This window comes from Alosa sapidissima, chromosome 19 (assembly GCF_018492685.1).
Source record: "Alosa sapidissima isolate fAloSap1 chromosome 19, fAloSap1.pri, whole genome shotgun sequence".
Lineage (NCBI taxonomy): Eukaryota > Metazoa > Chordata > Actinopteri > Clupeiformes > Clupeidae > Alosa > Alosa sapidissima.
The window spans coordinates 26,524,090-26,543,954 of NC_055975.1; the positions used below are offsets into that span (position 1 = coordinate 26,524,090).

At 49.3% G+C, this 19,865-nt stretch overlaps 1 protein-coding gene across 1 annotated transcript in view; it reads right to left on the bottom strand.

Annotated features, from left to right (window-relative positions):
- The window catches only part of LOC121693043 (signal-induced proliferation-associated 1-like protein 1), a 68,872-nt gene that overhangs the window by 23,386 nt on the left and 25,621 nt on the right, over nucleotides 1-19,865 (bottom strand). Inside the window, 6 exon segments of the mRNA XM_042072194.1 lie at nucleotides 3,054-3,211; nucleotides 5,072-5,175; nucleotides 8,157-8,331; nucleotides 9,493-9,681; nucleotides 13,189-13,319; nucleotides 14,101-15,933. Of these exon segments, the coding sequence (XP_041928128.1) occupies nucleotides 3,054-3,211; nucleotides 5,072-5,175; nucleotides 8,157-8,331; nucleotides 9,493-9,681; nucleotides 13,189-13,319; nucleotides 14,101-15,574 (2,231 nt within the window). The 5' untranslated portion in view covers nucleotides 15,575-15,933.

Here is a 19,865-nt window from a genome sequence, read left to right on the forward strand (position 1 = left end):
GGGTGGATACTGATGGAGTTTGAGAGGGATCAAAATAACAAGAGCAGCCACATGATTTCTCTTTCTGTGTGTGGGTGCTTGTATTAGTTTGTGTCAGTATGTGTTCAATGTGCATTCAACTTCTGTGTGTGTGTGTGTGTGTGTGTGTGTGTTCTATGTTCATCTTGTGGGAGGCTGAGAGTATGTGTCTCCAATCTACTCCCTCTCTATTTTACCTCTTACACTTGGGTGGGTGTGTGTGTGTGTGTGTGTGTGTGTGTGTGTTGTGCTTCATGTGTGATGTATCCATTTCATTTTCTCTATCACCGCTGACAATACCAAACACCCCCCCCCCCCCCCCCTCGCTGCCTCTACACACACACACACGCACACTCACATGCACACACACACACACACGTGCACCATGCCTACCTTCTCCGACTCTTCCTGTGACGCTCCAGCACAGAGGCGCTCACTCACACACAGCGTTGACAACACAGAGCCCTGAGCCACACACACACACACACACACACACACACACACAGAGTGTGTGGGTCAGTATGGCACTTCCAGAGAATTGCAGATCCGACCAGTCCTCCAAAGTTCCACTCCGTCAGGATGCCAGCACAGCACTAGAGAACCACAGACCTGACCTGATCCGATCCGTTCCGTTTTGCAAGGTTCCACCCAGCTAGGATGCCACAACAGAACCAGAGAACTGTAGATCCATATGCACTGAGGTTCCACCAGGAACGAACACAGACCTGACCGGATCTGTCCTTTCAGACTTCACTCCTGTAGAGCTGCTCCAGACCGACTGGACCAGAGGTGTGTGTCAACATTCCTGTGTGTGTGTATGCGTGTGTGTGTGTGTGTGTGTGTGTGTGTGTGTGTGTGTGAGAGAGAAGTGTCCCCCTGGTATCCTCCTGTGGCAGAGGTCACTGCTCCTCAATGAGGGTGAAAGAATGTATGAGTGTGTGTGTTTGTGTCCAGGCTGCTCTGCTAAAGAGTTGGTTGTTGTTCCTCAGAGAGAGAGATGACCTCAAACAACTGCTCTTTCTCTGGGGTCTGACCGAAGAAGAGGAAGAGGAAGACGAAGAGTTTACAGGGTGACGAGACGCGACTGCCCACTGCAGAGGGCAACGACCTGCAGACGGAATGCCAAGAAACACGAGGAAGATCACCGCAGGGACAAGCACGGCACACACACATCCAAATATGTCCAGACAAATCTATGACACGTCCACAGAGAAAAGGTCCAGATATTCCTCTTTGCTTGCTGAAAAAATAACCAGCGTTCCAGGAGTTCCTCGAGATCCAGTCCGTTCGGTCTGTATTGTTCTCCATCCAAAAAGTGTCCAATCAAAAAAACACACACACGCACACACACACACACACACACACACACACACACACACACACACACACGCACACACAAAGATTTGAGATGCAGAGTTCCCCCTTGCCTGCGTGACGTCAGAGATGGTGCGGGCAGAGAGCAAAGGTGGCTCGCTTCCAAACACGCCACCCAAGGAGAGCAGGCCCTGTGCTGGGCTGGGCTGGGCTGGACTGGGGTCCTGGAGCTGGTCTTGGCTGGGCTGGACTGGGCTGGAGAAGGTCCTGATGCTACTACGGGTGGGAGAGCTCAGAATGATATGAGCTCAGAGAGGAGCGTGTTGCTGCTGAAGAGCACTGGAGAGGGACACACACACACACACACACACACACACACACACACACACTCCCGCTCGTGTTCTCTCTGCCGCTCCTGGGAAGGGAATCCTTCAACCGCGCGCTGGCTAACTCCTTCAGACTGCTCTGGCTCCAGGGCCAGGAGGCATGGGGAGGAAAAGGGGTGTGTGTGTGTGTGTGTGTGTGTGTGTGGGGGGGGGGGGGGGGGACAGCGAGGGACAGAAGAGAGGACAGAGGCCAAGGGAAGGGAGAGAGGATGGGAGAGAATGTGACAGCGACAGGGAGACATACAAAGTAGCGCTAGGGATGGTGTATCTCTGTGTGTGTGTATGTGTGTGTGTGTCTCTGGGTTATTTGTATCTTTTTATATGTGTGTGTGTGTGTCTCTGTGTGTTACCGTGTGTCAGTGTGAGAGGGAGAGAGCGATGAGAGAATAAAATCTGATCTGAAGAGAGTGAGAGAAACACCAGCGGGGTAAAAGGAACCAGAGTTCTTGCTAGCCAACACCCCTGGACTCACACCGAGTTCTCACTTAGCGCTCCATGCTAGTCAGCACCCCTGGACTCACACAGAGTTCTCACTTAGCGCTCCATGCTAGTCAGCACCCCTGGACTCACACAGAGTTCTCACTTAGAGCTCCATGCTAGTGAGCACCCCTGGACTCACACAGAGTTCTCACTTAGTGCTCAACGCTAGTTAGCCTGCTCCCCACTCTCACACAGAGTTCTCACTTCACACTCCGCGTTAGCTAGCCAGCTCCGCTAGCACTCACAGTGTTCTCACTTAGCTCTGGGCACTAGCCCTCTCTCCAGCACTCACATACTGTAGCAGCTGCAGGGGGAATTGCTAGCTACTGGAGCGTGATCAGCTCGCCAACGGTCGATCAGGCACACACACACACACACACACACACACACATACAAATGTAGGCTACTCATACCCTCTCTCTCGCTCTCACACACGCACACACACACACAAATGTACTCATACTCTCTCTCTCACACACACACACACATGAATGCACCTACACACACACACACACACACAAATGCACTTAAACATTACACACACACACACACACACACACACACACACACACACACACAGAGAAAAGGTCCATTTCAAACAAGCAAAGTGTTTCATGAGAGCAAAAGTGTTTCACGGCAGCTAGAAAAGGAGAAGAGAGCAAAAAGCTAAAAATATGAGCCGCTGTCTCAGTTAAGAGTCTGGGTAGTCCAGGCTTGTGATAGAGTGGCAACAGGTAGTGTGTGTGTGTGTGTGTGTGTGTGTGATGTATGTGTGTGTGTGTGTGTGTGTGTGAGATGTATGTATGTGTGTATGAGTGTGATGTATGGGTGTGTGATGTGGGTGGCGGTGCTTACCTGTAACAGGTGTCGTCACAGCAGGGGTTGTGCACCTGAACGATGATGAAGACGTGCTGGAAGTGTGAGCGGATGTTCTTGGGCGTGAACGGCAGAGCTCCGGGCTCCTGGAAGACGATGGTGACGATGTCGTTCCCAATGTGCCTCTTCCTGAGTAGCTGAGGGAGGAGCATCGGATCAGCACAGGCTTCAGACCAGCCACACCCTTTATTTACAAAACCCTTTTGGTAACACTTTACGGTAAGGGTACATGAATTATCATGTTTGTTGGTTTGTTTAATTTAAGGCCATTTCCGCAACTAAGGCTATTTAATGGCCAGAGCATTGTGTGTTATAGAAACATATTACATATTAAATATGTTTTTTTTTTTATCTATGCTAATAAGATATTCTAAAACCTTCAAAAGGTGGTTACTAAAAACATCAGCTATAGAATTTTGATGATACAATTGTTACATGAATTATCATGAATTCATGCATGAATTAATTCATGATTTATGCATTACTTCATTCCTTTATATCTTATGATCATCAGGAATTTACATGAGTTCATAGTCTCTCATTAATGACCTCATGCATGAACAACACATCAAATTAAAGCATTAGGTACGGTGGGTCCATCATTATGATTTATGATTTCTTAAGCATGATCATCATGATTACATGTATTCCAAATGAAACCAAGATCCACACACAGCCTTGTTAGGAGCAGGTAGATTGCAGGAACATACTTAAATAGCAAAAAATAAATCATACCAGAGCGAACCTGAGGACGCTGTATGCGAAACGCGTTGTTCACTCTGAATAAATCGAGTAAACGTCAACAGTGTGCGGTAGAGCAATCTTATTTCATGATTACATGTATGTCAGGTTAATTACTCATGAGTTCATCAACTAAAGTGTGAACAATGGCATGAGTTTAGAGAACTGCACAAGTTGTGTTCAAATCAGAATTTGAGTAGTGATGACAACATTTTTGGCAGAAAAAGAAATCATCATGATCATTCCTAATAAATCATAATGATATGCTCACCATACTTAATACTTTACTTGATGAGTTGTTAGTGTTTGAGGGTCATGAATGACTATGAACTCATGTAAATTCCTGATGATTCATGAGATATTAAGGAATGAAGTAATATGTAAATCATGAATTAATTCATGCATGAATTCATGTTAATCCATGTACCCTTACCGTAAAGTGTTACCGCAGGAAGTAATACTGTTACATGTTACTGTCTATAGCCTGTAATGATTAAGGATTATGAAGTCATATGGAACAGTGCTACAGATCAGATAACATAGGCCGGCCGGCAGTAATATGGAACAGCATAACGCTAAAAAACATAGACCATCTGCAATATAACATGAATCAGCATTAAGGCTTAAATAACAAAGGCCATGTGCAGTAACATGAATCAGCATTAAGGTGTTACATCTGCAGTAAAATTCAGTTCCTGAATTTCCCCTCGGGGATCAATAAAGTATCTATCTATCTATCTATCTATCTATCTATCCAAAACTACAAGATTCAGGCCTTTGGTTGTATAGAACAGTGTTTCTCAAACTTTTTCAGACCAAGGATTACTTAACCAATAAAGAAAAACCTCACAGACCACCTACCAAAAAAAAAGTAGACCTACTTCAATAGGAACCTATGTTACACAGTAGGCCTACTCACTGAATCACCTTGATCATTGTGTCAGAGGATTCATATGATTTCAACTGGCATAGCTTACATAGGCAGTGTTGCAGAGCTGTTTAGGTTTATATACAAGTTGGTTCAATATTGCAAACAACTCATCTATATTATATTTTACAACCTCTACTTGCGGACCACACTTTGAGAAACACTGGTATAGAACAACGGGACCAGGCGTGGGGTCCAACTTTGCGAAAAACACATCACATGACGCTGTCGCTTAAACTGCAGGCCTTGCCCAGGTGCCCACTGCCCAGGTACAGTAGGACTGGCATCACACCTGGGGCATGAGCAAGGTAGAGGTGAGGATGCCGACCTGTTGCTTGTTGTTGGGCGTGTACGGGAGCATAGTGGACACATGGAACATGATCTCGTAGTCCTTGTACGACGTGTAGAGGGAGTGCGTCCCCGTGGAATCCGCTGCAAGCAAACGGAAGAGAAACCAAATGAATGGAGAGCCTTAACACAAGAGCTACTGTAGACTAGATTTAGCCTGGGCTATTGTTGAAATGAATGGAGAGCGCTATAACACATGCGCTAGCGTTAGCCTGGGCTATTGTCGAAATGAATGGAGAGCGCTAACACAAGCGCTGGCGTTAGCCTGGGGTATTGTCGTAGTGAAACTGTACACTCCACACCCCATTCACGCCATTGTCTGTCAGTGAATGGGGCAAGGTCCTGGCCGTCTCCCACAATGAGACAGACCTGATTTATTCGCCCACTTTCCCCACCAGTTTCCCTGGCGATGGAAAAAGACCCTTATAAATCTCTGCTACGACACACAAAGACAGTAAAATGAGCTGCCTCTACGCAGTGACATTTTCATCATTTCCTTGAGGACAATAAAACGATGAAATGACATGGACTAAGTGCAATCGGCGATCATTTAAGAGACTTGCTAAATTGGCAGCACAGTGGTTTGAAGTCCAAATCCTTTCAGCAAACTGCCGCAGCATAATTGGTGTGTAAAGTGACCGGCACCAGTCTCTGTCAGTGTGTTAAAGGAGAGCTACAGCACTGTTAAGCTGCAAATCAGAAACGCAGAGCCGGACAGCAGGAACATGAGTTCTGGCACAGACTCGGCGGAAGTCCAGATCCGGGTATGGCCCAGAGGTGGCGTGGATCTGGGCCAACGTCGCCTGATCCCTAATGGGTCATACCTGCTGCCCTAAAGGGTTAGGGGAGGGCAGGGGAGTTCTCTCCTGCCTGGCAACTTCCAGGCTAAAGTTAAGTGGTGTGAGGATAGGGGAAACAGGGGGAAAGTGTGCGATGTGTGTGTGTGAGTGTGTGTTTGTGTGACCTGACTGGGATGGGGGTAACATGAGGTGGTGTGCTATAGGGATGTGTGTGTTTGTGTGTGTGAGTGTGCATATCTGTATGTGTGTGTACGTCTGTGTGTTGGGGTAAAGCGGTGTGTCACAAGGATGTGTGTGTGTGTGCATGTGCGTGTGTGTGAATGTGTGCGTGTGTGTGTGTGTGTGTTTGGGTAAAGTGGTGTACTACAAGGATGTGTGTGTGGGTGTGCATGTGCGTGTGTGTAAGTGTGTGCATGTGTGTGTGTGTTGAGGTAAATTGGTGGGCTACAAGGATGTGTGTGTGTGCATATGCGTGTGTGTGTGTGTGTGCATGTGTGTGTGTGTGTGTGTGTGTTGAGGTAAAGTGGTGGGCTACAGGGCTGAGGAGAGGGGGCTGTGGTGCCTGAAAGTGAACTGGGCAGAAATGTAATTACTGCCATGATTGAAATCAGTGGTGATTTCCTGTTCTCCTTTGGAAGCATAAAGGATGCAGTGTAGCGTGTGTCTGGGCGCGCGTGCTGCCTGAGTGTGTGTGTGTGTGTGTGTGTGTGTGTGTGTGTGTGTGTGTGTGTGTGTTGGAGTAGGAATGAGGACGTGTGTAAGACCATTCCATTTGTTCCCCGAGTTAGTGTGTTTCCTGAGGGTAAAAAGGGGCAGAGAAAGAGACAGAGAGAGAAAGAAAGAAAGGAAAAAAAGAAAGAGTGAGTGAGAGATAGAGGGAGAGAGAGAAAGAGACAGAGAGAGATAAGGAAAGAGAGGGAGAGAGAGAAAGCAAAAAGAGAGAAAGTCAGAAAGAGAGAAGGAGAGGAGAGTGAGCATTAGTGAGAGAAAGGTGGAAAGAGAGAAAGAAAGTAAGAAAGAAAGAAAGAAAGAGTGTGTAAGAGAGCAAAAGAAAGAAAGCGGGAAACAGAAAGTGGCAGAACGATAGAGGGACGCAAGAGAAGGAATGCAGGGAGACATAATCAAAGGAGGGAAACCGAGGAGGGAAAGTTTACCAGGAGACAAGAGCTTAAGTATTAACCACTGATGTCAAACATACACTGATGTTATTATACAGCCATCAGATGACTTCCTTCAGCACTAACACAAGAAAGCAGCACTCAGGAGACTGCTAAATTCTTCATGCTTATCAGCATTTCACCATGTACTAACAGGATCTGAGCGAGCGACTGTCAATGTTATCTGTCTACACTGAATCCGTTAAATGTGCCCTTCTATTGAGTCATGTTTCTTATTCGAAATAGCAGAGCAAAGCGAGCGACAGACATAAAATAGAAACGGGGCGTCTGACAAAAGTTCTCTCAAAACGTTGCACTGCATCACGCTGCTCGCGTCGCTTGCAGTCAGGACACTCCAATTGAAAACGATGTGATTAAACGGATTTTAGCGCATCGTGACACGGTGTTAGAATGTATTTGACCTTGAGTACTACTACTCTGCCAAGTGTTTAAAGAGTTAAAGAGTGTGTGTGTGTGTGTGTGTGTGTGTGTGTGTGTTTACACTGGACTGTTGTACTCAACATAAACAAGCAGGACACTGTGCACTGGGCTCCCTTACTCTAACAGCTGGTACGAATGTTATTTATATTTGTGTGCATGTGTCTGTGTGTTTGCACTGTGTGTGGAGGTTCACTGCATGTAGGCACATGTGAGACGTGTGTGTGTGTGGGTGTGTGGGTGTGTGTGTGCATGAGACACATACTGTAATGTACTGTGTCCAGTTGAGCCCGGTACTCGGTGAAGCCCTTGAGTCGGACCTTCTATGTGAGTGTGTGTGAGTGAGTGTGTGTGTGTGTGTGAGTGTGTGTGTGTGACGTACTCTTAGTATCCAGTTGAGCCCGGGTACTTGGTGAAGCCCTTGAGTCGGACCTTCTATGTGAGTGTGTGTGTGTGTGTGTGTGAGTGAGTGTGACGTACTCTTAGTATCCAGTTGAGCCCGGTACTTGGTGAAGCCCTTGAGTCGGACCTTCTATGTGAGTGTGTGTGTGTGTGTGTGTGTGAGTGTGTGTGACGTACTCTTAGTATCCAGTTGAGCCCGGTACTTGGTGAAGCCTATGAGTCGGACCTTCTATGTGAGTGTGTGTGTGAGTGTGTGTGTGTGACATACTCTTAGTATCCAGTTGAGCCCGGTACTTGGTGAAGCCCTTGAGTCGGACTTTCTCCCCCAGCAGCTGCAGGAAGTCGTCGAAGGCGGGGCCGGCCGTCTCGTTGTTGTACATCTCCTCCTCTGTGCTCTGACCCGCCCGGCAGTACATCATCCCCACCTTCACCTGGAAACTCAGCTGAGGAGAGAGAGAGAGAGAGGGAGAGAGAGGGAGAGAGAGGGGGATAGAGAGGAGGGGAGGGGGATAGAGGGAAGGAGAGGGGGATAGAGAGAGGGAGAGGGGGAGGGTAAGAGAGAGAGAGAGAGAAAGAGGGGGGGGGAGGGGGATGGGGGGAGGGAGAGGGGGATAGAGAGAGGGAGAGGGAGGGGGATAGAGAGAGGAAGAGAGGGAGGGTAAGAGAGAGAGAGAGGGAGAGGGAGGGAGAGGGAGGGGAATAGAGAGAAAGAGGGAGAGGGAAAGAGAGAGAAAATAAAGCTCATTTGAATTGAATTGAATTGAATTGAATTGAGAGAGAGAGGGAAAGAGGGAGCGAGAGAGGGGGAGGGAGGGAGAGAGAAAGAGGGGGGGGGTGATATTAAAAAGGAAGTAAGACTGATGTTTTGAGAAGTATGTGAGACTTCAGGGTGTTGGACTTTCTCAACCCGTGTAATTTTATGAGTCAATCACACAGACAGTGAGAGCATCACACAGCTGCTTCCTTATTAGGTAGTTCACTCAGGTGAAGACATCAAGGGTTCTGCTGTGTCATTCACCACAGCACACACACACACACACACACACACACACACACACACACACACACAGTACTATTCACCACACCTTGTTATATTTGAGAACTTTACACTTTGCTTTTATTTACTCAGGGCACTAGATGAACCTGCTGGATTTTATACTACATGTATACACACACACACACACACACACACACACACACACACAGAGTGGTACCATACAGAGTACCAGTGCACCTGTGTTGACACCATGTACACATTCAGTCATAGATGCATGAATACATAAAAGCCATTTCTTTAATTCTGTATTACACACACACACACACACACACACACACACACACACACACACACACTGCATGGTAGCACACTGAGACCACTGATTCCCAGACCAGACCAGTGATTGGCAGGTGGAATACATAGTCATGTCAAATTCTACCCCTGATGATGTCATTTCCTCTCCCTACAGTGCAGCTGGTGTGGCCACGCCCAAGATGTGATTCAACACCGACCCTACAAAGAGGAACCCCCCCCCACGCACACAAACCCACACACGCACACAAACCCACACACACACACACACACACACATACACTCTCTCTCTTACCCCTTGCTCGTCGAGCTTCATGAGCTGCTCGGTGACCTTGGGTGTGTTGAGGGCGAGTCGGAGGCACGGCACGTCCAGCTCAGGCACCAGGTGCTCCAGCACCTCCTTGAGGGGCAGCCCCCGCGTCGTGCCGTGCTTCGCGCTGGACGGAACCGCGTCCTCCAGGATGGAGCCTCGCAGCGTGGTCAACTGCGAAAAGAGAGAGGGAGAGGGGCTTAACACTCTTTTCATACACACACTTGAATTTCCCCTGAGGATCAATAAAGTATCTATCTATCTATCTATCTATCTATCACAGCGAGGTCAACTACAGAGAGAGAGAATGAGAGAGAGAGAGAGAGAGAGAGAGGTTTAACACTCTTTATATATGCAGCAACGTGGTCAATTAAAGAGAGAGAGAGAGATTTAACACTCTTTTCATACACACAGAATGGTAGATGACAAAGAGAGAGAGAGAGAGAAAGAGAGAGCGAGAGAGAGAGAGAAAGAGGTTTAACACTCTTTTCATACCCGCAACGTGGTCAACCACAGAGAGAGAAGGGGGGAGAGAGAAAGAAGTTGAACACTCTTTTCACACACACAGCGTGATCAACTACAGAAAGGGGCAGGAGGGGTTGATACTCCTTATCTGCTGCTCAAATGTTCACATCAGTGCACTTTGAGAAAACATTTAACATTCATGTCAATCTGTATTCTCCACCTCAACAACACAGCCTTTCTCACTTCCCAAACAGAATCAGACAGAGAGAGAGAGAGAGAGAGAGAGAGAGAGAGAGAGAGAGAGAGAGAGAGAGAGAGAGAGAGGTCAATTTGCTCACAACTCACTCACACACACACAATGGACCACGCCTGTGTCCAAAACTTTGAGAATCACAAGCAATCAGCAGCATTGCAGTGAAACCCAGAGGAGCTTTGACCAGGTTATAGGGACCCTTAGGGCAGAACACATGAGAGGGAGGGGAAGGAGGAGGAAAGAGAGGAGGATGGAAGGAGGGAGAGGAGGAGGATAGAGAGAAGCGGCGAGGAGAGGGAGAAATAGGAGGAGAGAGGAGTGGAGAGGAGAAAAGAGGAGAGAGGAGTGGAGAGGAGAGGAGAAACAAAGAGGAGGGGAGGAGAGACGAGTGGAAATGAGAGGAGAGAGGGTGATGAGAGGAGGCGAGTGGAGGGAGGGAGAGGAGAGGAGGAGACAGAGAGAGGAGGGGAGGAGAGACGAGAGGACATGAGAGGAGAGAGGGTGATGAGAGGAGGCGAGTGGAGGGAGGGAGAGGAGAGGAGGAGACAGAGAGAGGAGGGGAGGGAGGAAGAGGAGAGAGAGAAAACAAACACAGTGTGTCCATTGTGCTCTGCACTAGAGGTGAACCCAATCATTCCTCCATCAGATGCAGCTGCACAAGAGAGGAGAGAAAGAGAGGAGGAGAGAGGGAGAGGAGAAAGAGAGGACATGAGGAAACAGAACGATGGGAAGAGAGGGAGAAGGAGAGAGGGAGGAGAGAGAGAGGGAGGGAGGGGGTAGAGAGAGGGAGAGAAGAGTACAGGCAGAGAGCGAGAGAAGGAGGAGAGTGGAGAGAGGGAGCGAGGGAGGAGTAGAGAGAGGGGGAGGAATGGAGAGAGAGAGAGAGGAGTGGAGAGAGAGAGGAGTGGAGAGAAGAAGGAGTGGAGAGAGGAAGAGGAAGAGTGGAGAGAGGGAGAGGAGGGCAGAGAGTGGGAGGAAATTGAAAAGATAACAGAGAATGTCAGAATGAGAAAAGAACAAAACGAAGAAGACAAGAAATATTAGCAGGAAGAAATGAGAAGTAGGATTAGAGAAGGTTTATTTTGGAGAGATGTATGCTCACACTCACACTCACACACACACACACACACACACACAGGAATGGAAGCCCTAAGATGGAAATATGTTCCTAGTTTCTGGCCTGTGCTTGGACGTCAGAGCCGGTGGTCATGTGAAATGAGGCCTGCAGGCCACCGTACCAGCATGTCCACACCTGTTGGGTTCATGTCACATCATGCTCCGTCACAGCAAGAGGGGAATTCCCCCCCCCCCCGACCACCATGAAGGTCTCTCTATCCCCCGCCTCTCTCTTTCTCCATCTCCTCCTCTCTCTCCCTCACTTTCTCTTTCTCTCCCTCAACCTTTTTTATCCCTGTTTCCTCTCTCTTACTCCATCTCCTCCTCTCTCTCTTACTCTATCTCCTGCTCTCTCTCTATCTCTCTCTCTCCCTGTCACCCTCTCTCTTTCTCCTCCTCTCTTTCTCTCTCTCTCCCCCTTTCTATCCCCTGCCTCTCCCCTCTCTCCCCTGTGCTGCATTGCTTTAAAGGGTGTGGTTTTAATCCAGGAATTCAGTGGGAGTTTTTTCTCTGAAACTGAGTGTGAGTGTGAGAGAGAGAGAGAGAGTGTGTGAGTGTGTGAGTGTGTGTGTGAGTGAGTGAGTGAGTAAGAGAGAGAGAGAGATAGATAGAGATAGAGAGAGAGAGAGAGAGAGAGAGTGTGAGTGTGTGTGCGTGCTCTTTCTCTGGCTCTACAGTGAATGGCAGTTTGCATGCCCCAGGGCCACTTATGTATTTAGGACTTGGGATGTTCAGATGTAAGACCAGACCCAAACACCCTCCTGTGTTCCTGGCCACCTGGAGGATAGACCCCTGAGAAAGAGGTGTGTGTGTGGAGGTGTGTGTGTGTGTGAGAGAGAGAGAGAGTGAGAGAGGGTGAGAGAAAGAGAGTCAGTGAGTGTGTGAGTGAGTGTGTGCGTGAGTGTGTGAGTGAGTGTGTGTGCACGCGCACAAACCTCACATCCTTATGTCCACCTGATGGGATAAACCAATAAGGAGTTGGGGAAGAAAGTGATCAGTCCGGTCTGACTCAGCACAACCGCCAAACAGCAGCAACCACAAGTTTGACAAAACACAACTCAAGACCAAACAGACGAGATCCGAAGCCAAACCCACATCATTAAAACAAACCAACCACAACATGACCCGATACCAACTGCTCTTCCCAAATCAACATCATCTCCCACAACATGACCTGATACCAACTGCTCTTCCCAAACCACCAACACGACCCGGCGCCAAATGAGGCTCATACCAGCCTCGTATTAGAACTCCACATGATGACCAAGTAGTACCAATCTCGTCTATTACACCAAGAGCAGACACTACCTGCACTTACCAAATATCAAACTAACCTCACATATTACACCAAGAGCAGACACCAACTGCACTTACCAACACGACTCAACACCGAAACAGCCCCAACAAGACTCAACAAGAACCCAAGATCAGAACATCAGACATCAGAATGACCCTACACACACACACACACACACACACACACACACTACACTACGCTTCCCGGATGATAAGTCTCTGAGGAGTAGCTGACTCAACCACATGTTTACGTGTGTGTGTGTGTGTGTGTGTGTGTGTGTGTGTGTGTGTGTGTGTGTGTGTGATTGGGTGAATGATTGGTGGGTGAGATACATGTTTACGTGTGTGTGTGTGTGTGTGTGTGTGTGTGTGTGATTGGGCGAATGGGTGGTGGGTGAGATACATGTTTACGTGTGTGTGTGTGTGTGTGTGATTGGGCGAATGGGTGGTGGGTGAGATGCATGTTTACGTGTGTGTATGTGTGTGTGTGTGTGTGTGTGTGATTGAGCAAGTGGGTGGCTGAGTGCTAACTCGTGTGTTGGTTTCCTCACCTCGCTGGTGCGAAAGATGACCCTGTAGTTGTACTGAGGGCCGTGGTCCTTATGGTCGTCCAGCTTCTCCCGACGGACGCTCAAGGCCACTGGCCCCAACGCTTCGTCCAGCCCAAAGTAGTTCCAGTGGTCTGGGGGCAGAGTTAGGAGTTAGAGTAGTGAAGTACACAAGTGGTGTTTAAAAGCTTAAAGGAACGCGCCAACTTTTAGGGAATTTAGCTTATTTTCGGTCCCTACCCTTCTCTTCTCTGCTCTCTCTTCTCTACTCTACTTACAGTACCCTCCAGAATTATTGGCACCTCTGCTAAAGTTGACTAAAAAGAGGAATATAAAATCATCTTTTTAATTTGTATGCTCATTGAGCTCAATGCAAATCAAACCAGCTAATAGGCTAACTGAAATAACACCCATGCCAATCTCTAGGTATGGTGAAGGGTATGTGATGATGTGGGGCTATTTTAATTCCAAAGGCCAAGGGAACTTTATCAGGATGCATAGTATCCTGGATCCATGAAATAACTGGCCTTTAAAAATAAAAATCTCCCTGTCTCTATGGGAATTTAACATAACACATAGCCAATACTTATGACCCCTGTATTTTAAGGAAGAACATTTATTTATTTATGATACATTATTCATTCACAAAGAAAATTGGTGTCCTTAAAGGTTGGATTTTTCCTCATTTTTTTTACTTAAGGCATTAAGATCAATTTCCAAAAGATGATTTGATATTCCTCTTTTTAGTCAACTTTAGCAGAGGTGCCAATAATTCTGGAGGGTACTGTACATACCAAAGGCATGCAGCTAAATGAGAAAATTACTTTGGATTTCATCACTTTTAAGGAAGAAATGAAGCATTCTTTCCCTTATCTGTGAGGGTGTTCAGTATGTGTGCGTGTGTAATGGTCTCACCTCTCAAGTAGAAGTACTTCCTGTAGTAGTACGCCCCCAGGTCCACGTGTTCTATGATGTACTGCTTGTTCCGGTCGTTGAGGGCGTTGGGTCCGTCTTTCTGGCCCTCCAGAACCGCCACGCCGGCGTTCATGCAGTAAGGGGTCAAAGGTGACTCGTACGTGCCCGTCTCCACGGGCGCTGGCTCGTCCTGCTCCCTGCCGTCCCCTCCGGTCTCGGTGCGGAAGAACGGGCAGCCCAGCACCAGCTCGTTGCTCTGGGTCTCGGCGGGGTCGTCGCGTCCACTCAGTTCCTCCTGGCTGCCACTAGGGGAGCTGTAGGGCAGGCTGTGCGTGGAGGAGAGGGTGGAGGAGGCGGAGGCGGAGGAGGCGGCGACGGCGGCGGCTGAGGCGCCCGTGGTGGTGTTCTTGCGGCGCGCGGCGGCCGTCTGCCGGCTCTGGATGACCTCGTTGAGGTCGAAGACGATGCTCTGCACGTCGTAGTGCGTGAAGCCCCTCTGGCAGACCCAGGGCTTGAGGGGCAGACCCGAGCCGACGGGGAGGCCGCAGTCCTCGGACCCTCGCCCGTCCTCTGCGTCCGAGCTGGCCCGCGGAGAGTCCACGTCGCCACGGACGCCTCGCAGCTTGCGGAAGATGGACTCGCCGCCCGTCTCGGACTTGGAGCGGCGCTTGGGAGGTTTGTCGCGTGCGCGGCTGGGCTGCTGCTGAGCCGCCGCGTCGTCGGTCAGCTCGGTCAGGCCCTGCTGGTCGGCGGCGTTGAGCAGCTCCTCCAGTCGCTCGGCCGCTGGGCTGCGTTGCTCGCCGGACGCTTCGCTCTGGAGGCCCTTGAGCAGCTCCAGGATGCTGTCCCCGGGGTGCTGGTCGATGGATGACGTGCTGCCGTAGACGCGGTGCACAGGCGACCACTTGGCCCCCGGCGTTGCCGGTGAGCCCCAGTCATCGCCACTCTCTCCGCCGGCGTCCAGCTCGCTGAGCGTCACGTCGCTGTTGCTACGCTGGCGGATGCGGCGCGTCGCGCCCCGCTGCGCGGACAGGAAGCGAGTGTCGGGGGAGTCCGAGCGCCCCACCGGACTGCGGCCCTGCGCCTGTGCCTGAGCGCGGCTCCGCAGCGTGTTGTGGATGCTGCGCAGCATCGCCGCGTCCTGATTGGTCATGACGGCGCTCGTCTTCACGATACCCACGCCTCCTCCTCCTCCTCCCCCCCCGCCGCCGCCCGAGAGGCCGGGGGGGTCCATTTCCGCAGCAAGGTGCCGCGTGCCCCCTCCGACCTCTTTCCTGGGGGGCCACTCGGCGACCCGGGCACGCACCCCCATTTTGGGCACCCCCGAAGAGGAGTATGCGGAGCCTTCAGACCGCGACGCATGCGCCGCCGCGTTCCCATTGGCCATGCGCATGTGCCGGGTGTAGAACTCGTCCGTGGCTGGGATGGACCCCCCGACCGTGTGATCGGCAGGGGGACGCTTAACACTGGTCATTCTGTTGCGCCCCCCCCCTCTACCAGGCCTCAGAGCTCATAGAGGGGTTGGGGGGCATCTCTACAGGTGAGAGGAGGGTCTGCACTGACCTCTGGGAGAGGTCATGAGACGTCACGGGGTAAACGGGGCAAAGGGCAGGAGAATGGGGCAGTAGAACAGCTTGCCCTTAGAGATGGAGGGAGGTGGGGTAACAGAGAGAGAGAGGGGATGGGAAGATGAAGGGACACAGATGAGATAGAGGAACGATGAGCTGTTTCTATTGCCTCCAAACTTGAGGGTGGTAACTGTTCAGGGCTCAGGCCTGCATGGTGAGCTCTCACTGGGGATAGGCCTGCTCTCCTCTCCCGTCCAGCCCAGCCCTGCAAGAGAACAAGAGAACAAGAGGACAGTGGGTGAGATGGGGTGTGGAAAGACCCATATCCGAGACACCCCGCTACATTCACCTGGATAAGGTGAACATCAGAGGAGAGTGTCATGACAACATGTTGGTGTCCTGTTGGCGTCATGACGACAACAAGAGAGTGTCAACAACAAAGTTCTCCAGACTTCAACATCCCTCTCTCATCTGTAAGAGCTCCTTAATTTAAAAAGTCTTCCTTCACCCCCACCCTCTTTACTAAACACATGACAAAAAATGTCAAAAAAAATAGGTAGACAGATTCATAAATAACAATAACATTATTACTAATAATAGTCACTGTTATATGAAAAGATTATGAACATAAACAAACTGAAAAAAATATTTATTCATTTATTTATTGTTTAAAAAGAATGGTGCAAAATGATAAAAAAAAATAGAAGTAAAAAAAAAGATTAAATTGGTAGAGACTTAGATGAGATGGAGATTTTCAGGAACATGTGCCAGATGTTTTTTTTACATTTTTTCCTTTCTCACTCAGACACAGAGCCACGCGGAACTTGGCACATGAACTTCCTCTCTATAGTGAAGTGGTTGAGGCATTCACATGGGCCACAACAAATGAAAAAGTGTTAAAAAGAGGAGAAAAACAGGGATTTGGGCAGAGCACGACTGACATCCTCATTTTGCTCAATCTGCGAGGAGAATATGAGGCATCTTTAAGTCCTGGTGTGTGTGTGTGTGTGTGTGTGTGTGTTTCTGTGTGTGTGTGTGTGTGTGTGTGTGTAGCCGCTAGGCTATATTTGGCTGTGTGGCTGTGTTGCACCACGTGCAGCATTCGAGGCCGGTGTGTTCGCTCCCAATAACATGCCGACTGTTCAAACCCATTTGGACTGAAGCGTGAAGGCTTAAGCCGGAACTCTCAGACAGGAAATCTTTCTTCTTAATACTCATCTCAGAGTGAGGCACAGGAACTAGACAAGATGTCCGTCAAGTACACAGTACACACACACACATACACACACACACACACACACACACACACATACAGACACAGCACTAATGGACTTCAGTACACACACACACACACACACACAGATGAGTGTTAGATGACGACACAACACCGTTTCAGAATGGACAGGGATGAAAAATAGTAAGGCTTAGAAGTTTGACTGATCATGATCTTGTATCAAACTCACACCACACTCCACTTTACTGCCCTGCACACACACACACACACACACACACACACACACACACACACACTTTCATTTGCACCCATACACACGTGCCTACACACACATACCCGCTCTCAAACACACACACACACACACAGGAATAGGCTATAGCTGGCTGGATCAAACATCCCGAGTACACATCAAAGTGAACTCACTGATGTCTATATGGGTGCCCTTGAGCTAAGCACGTGGAGACACTGCAAGCCATCACAGCTCCAAACACACACACACACACACACACACACACACTCCGGATTGAGCCTCCCAGCTCTCCTCTAGTGTCAGCCTGCATGCACACACATACAAACCATGAGATCATACCTCTATACACACTCTAGAGCCAGTGTCTCATTATCCTGCTGTTCCACTCACAACCTGGCGCAAACACACACACACACACAAAACACACAGTAACACACACACAAAATCATCACAGCTCTACACACACTCCGAGACACACGCAGCAAAGTCAGAGCTCCACACACAGAGACACACACTCTGCTGCTCCTCTACACTCTTCGCCAGAGTGGAGCATGCTCAGATCACGTTAGTCACGAGCCATCGGAGGCCGGGTCACGTGGACGCGTCGCTCGCCGTCAGTGCTCCCCTCTCGTGCTCCCGCTCTCACTCTCGTCCCAACGGTGTGCGGTGATCCTCTCCCACGGCCCTCCGTCGGGACGCTAATGCTACCGGCCAATCAGAGCGCACGTGACGCGTGACGATGGGAATGAGCAAACTCCACGCGGATCAATTGTCACCCCCCACCCCCCCCGTGATTAGAGATGCCATAAATAGAGAAGCTGTGCTGCGCTGCATGAAACCACAAATCATCAGAGCATCTGACATAACACATCACAACGCGCGTCATAAATGTACCCTCAGAGCCGGCACGACGCATGCTACGCGCTGCGCTGTCTGATGTGCAATAAAACATGTCACGCCCGCCTTTTAGAGTCACTAGGCAACACAAACAGCCAACCAGCTCACACACATAACCTACACAGCAGCCCATAATAATTGATTGATTGACTGATTGATTGATTGATTGATATCTAGATGTCCACACTAGCTGGCGCTCCGGGCACTCTGCAGACCCCCCCTTACTGGACCATACGAGTAGCCGAACAACTGATGAGTGTGTAAACCAAACGTACACACCAGCTAACATAGCGGGCAGGAAGACCTGCTGATGCATATAGGCTGTAACACATTGATGTATATCGGAGCATTTACATCAACCTTGTTGATGTATGTGGGCATCCTCAGGCATATTGGCTATAAAGATATCAAAACAGAGCTGTGTGTATCTGCTGGCAAGGTTCCCACACCGGTGTGTGTGTGTGTGTTTGTGTGTGTGCATATGGTGGAGGCATCATCAGTCAGAGGAAGTGGTCTGGAGTGGACTCTCCGACAGACAGCAGAGCGTATTGTGTAACCGTATCTCTGATTAGTGTCTACTAATCGCATTCACATCCCCTGCACTACAAACTAGGTAGGGTGGGGGGGGGGATTAACTACACGAAATCATATCCCAAAACAAACAAACACACACACACACACACACACACACACACACACACACACACACAGGACCACCACAGCATTTGTAATCGCTTGTAAATCTAAACACAGCTGTTGAGGCTCGCAAGTGGTTTTATTTCGATGCGTCCAAATCCACGCGGTACGCCAGGGAGAGCCAGCACCTAATGCACCTCGGGGTGCTCAGAGTCAACTCCGCATCACATCCAGTTAAACAGCCATGTCACTGGAGGACAACGGACACACACACACACATACACACACGAGGCATCGGTGGACTTTGGCAGCACGGAGTGATTTCCTCTCTAGGTTTCTCAGGGTTTTCCACAGAGCCGACCGGGACCTTGGAGAGGAGTCATTAGGCTACAGTAAAACTCTTTTACTGCCTCCCTCCTTACTGGTCTCATTCTGCAAAAACAAAACAAGAGAAGCAGAACAGAACCGCTTCATTGTGTCCACTTCCTCTATGGCTTCGCCATCAAGTCCGTGGAACACAATGGACTCTTTAAAAGATCACTCGCTATGATCATGATAAGACCTACAGCGCTGGTTGAGGCTCTTACAAGATGCCCATATAAGCAAAGATGAGCCCCACGCCAGTGCTTTTGGTTCCCACAGCATTCAAGCAAGGTCATGGGTTTTCGGAAAAGGTCATAGGTCGTGGGTTTTCTTTAAGTGACTGGGATTTAGCAGACGCTCTTATCCAAAACGACATACGGCACGCAGCAGCAGATTCAGAAAACAAACCTGGTCCAACCGGTTGTCAGGCCGCGACACTCTGGCCACTTTAACTCTTGTTCAAGACCGAAATCTAGGCTTCATTCATCCATTCATTCATTAAAGGTTTAAAAGATTTCTTTATGGGCTTTTGTAGCCTTTACTGATAGGATCGTGTAGATCAGACAGGAAATGAGTGGGTGGGAGAGAGATGGGGAGCGGGACTGAGAAGTGACCTCATATCAGGCCAGACTTGAACCTGCGTCCTCATGGGCATGGGACCCGTATGTGGTATGGCATGCTGAAACATGCACCACAGCCACATCCCCCAACACACACACACACACAAACAAATTATCAAACTGTAGTGATCTAGCAAGTTCATGGTTATTTCTCCCACTGCAAACGACAAATGACAGGACCGTCAGCTCGTGTCTAA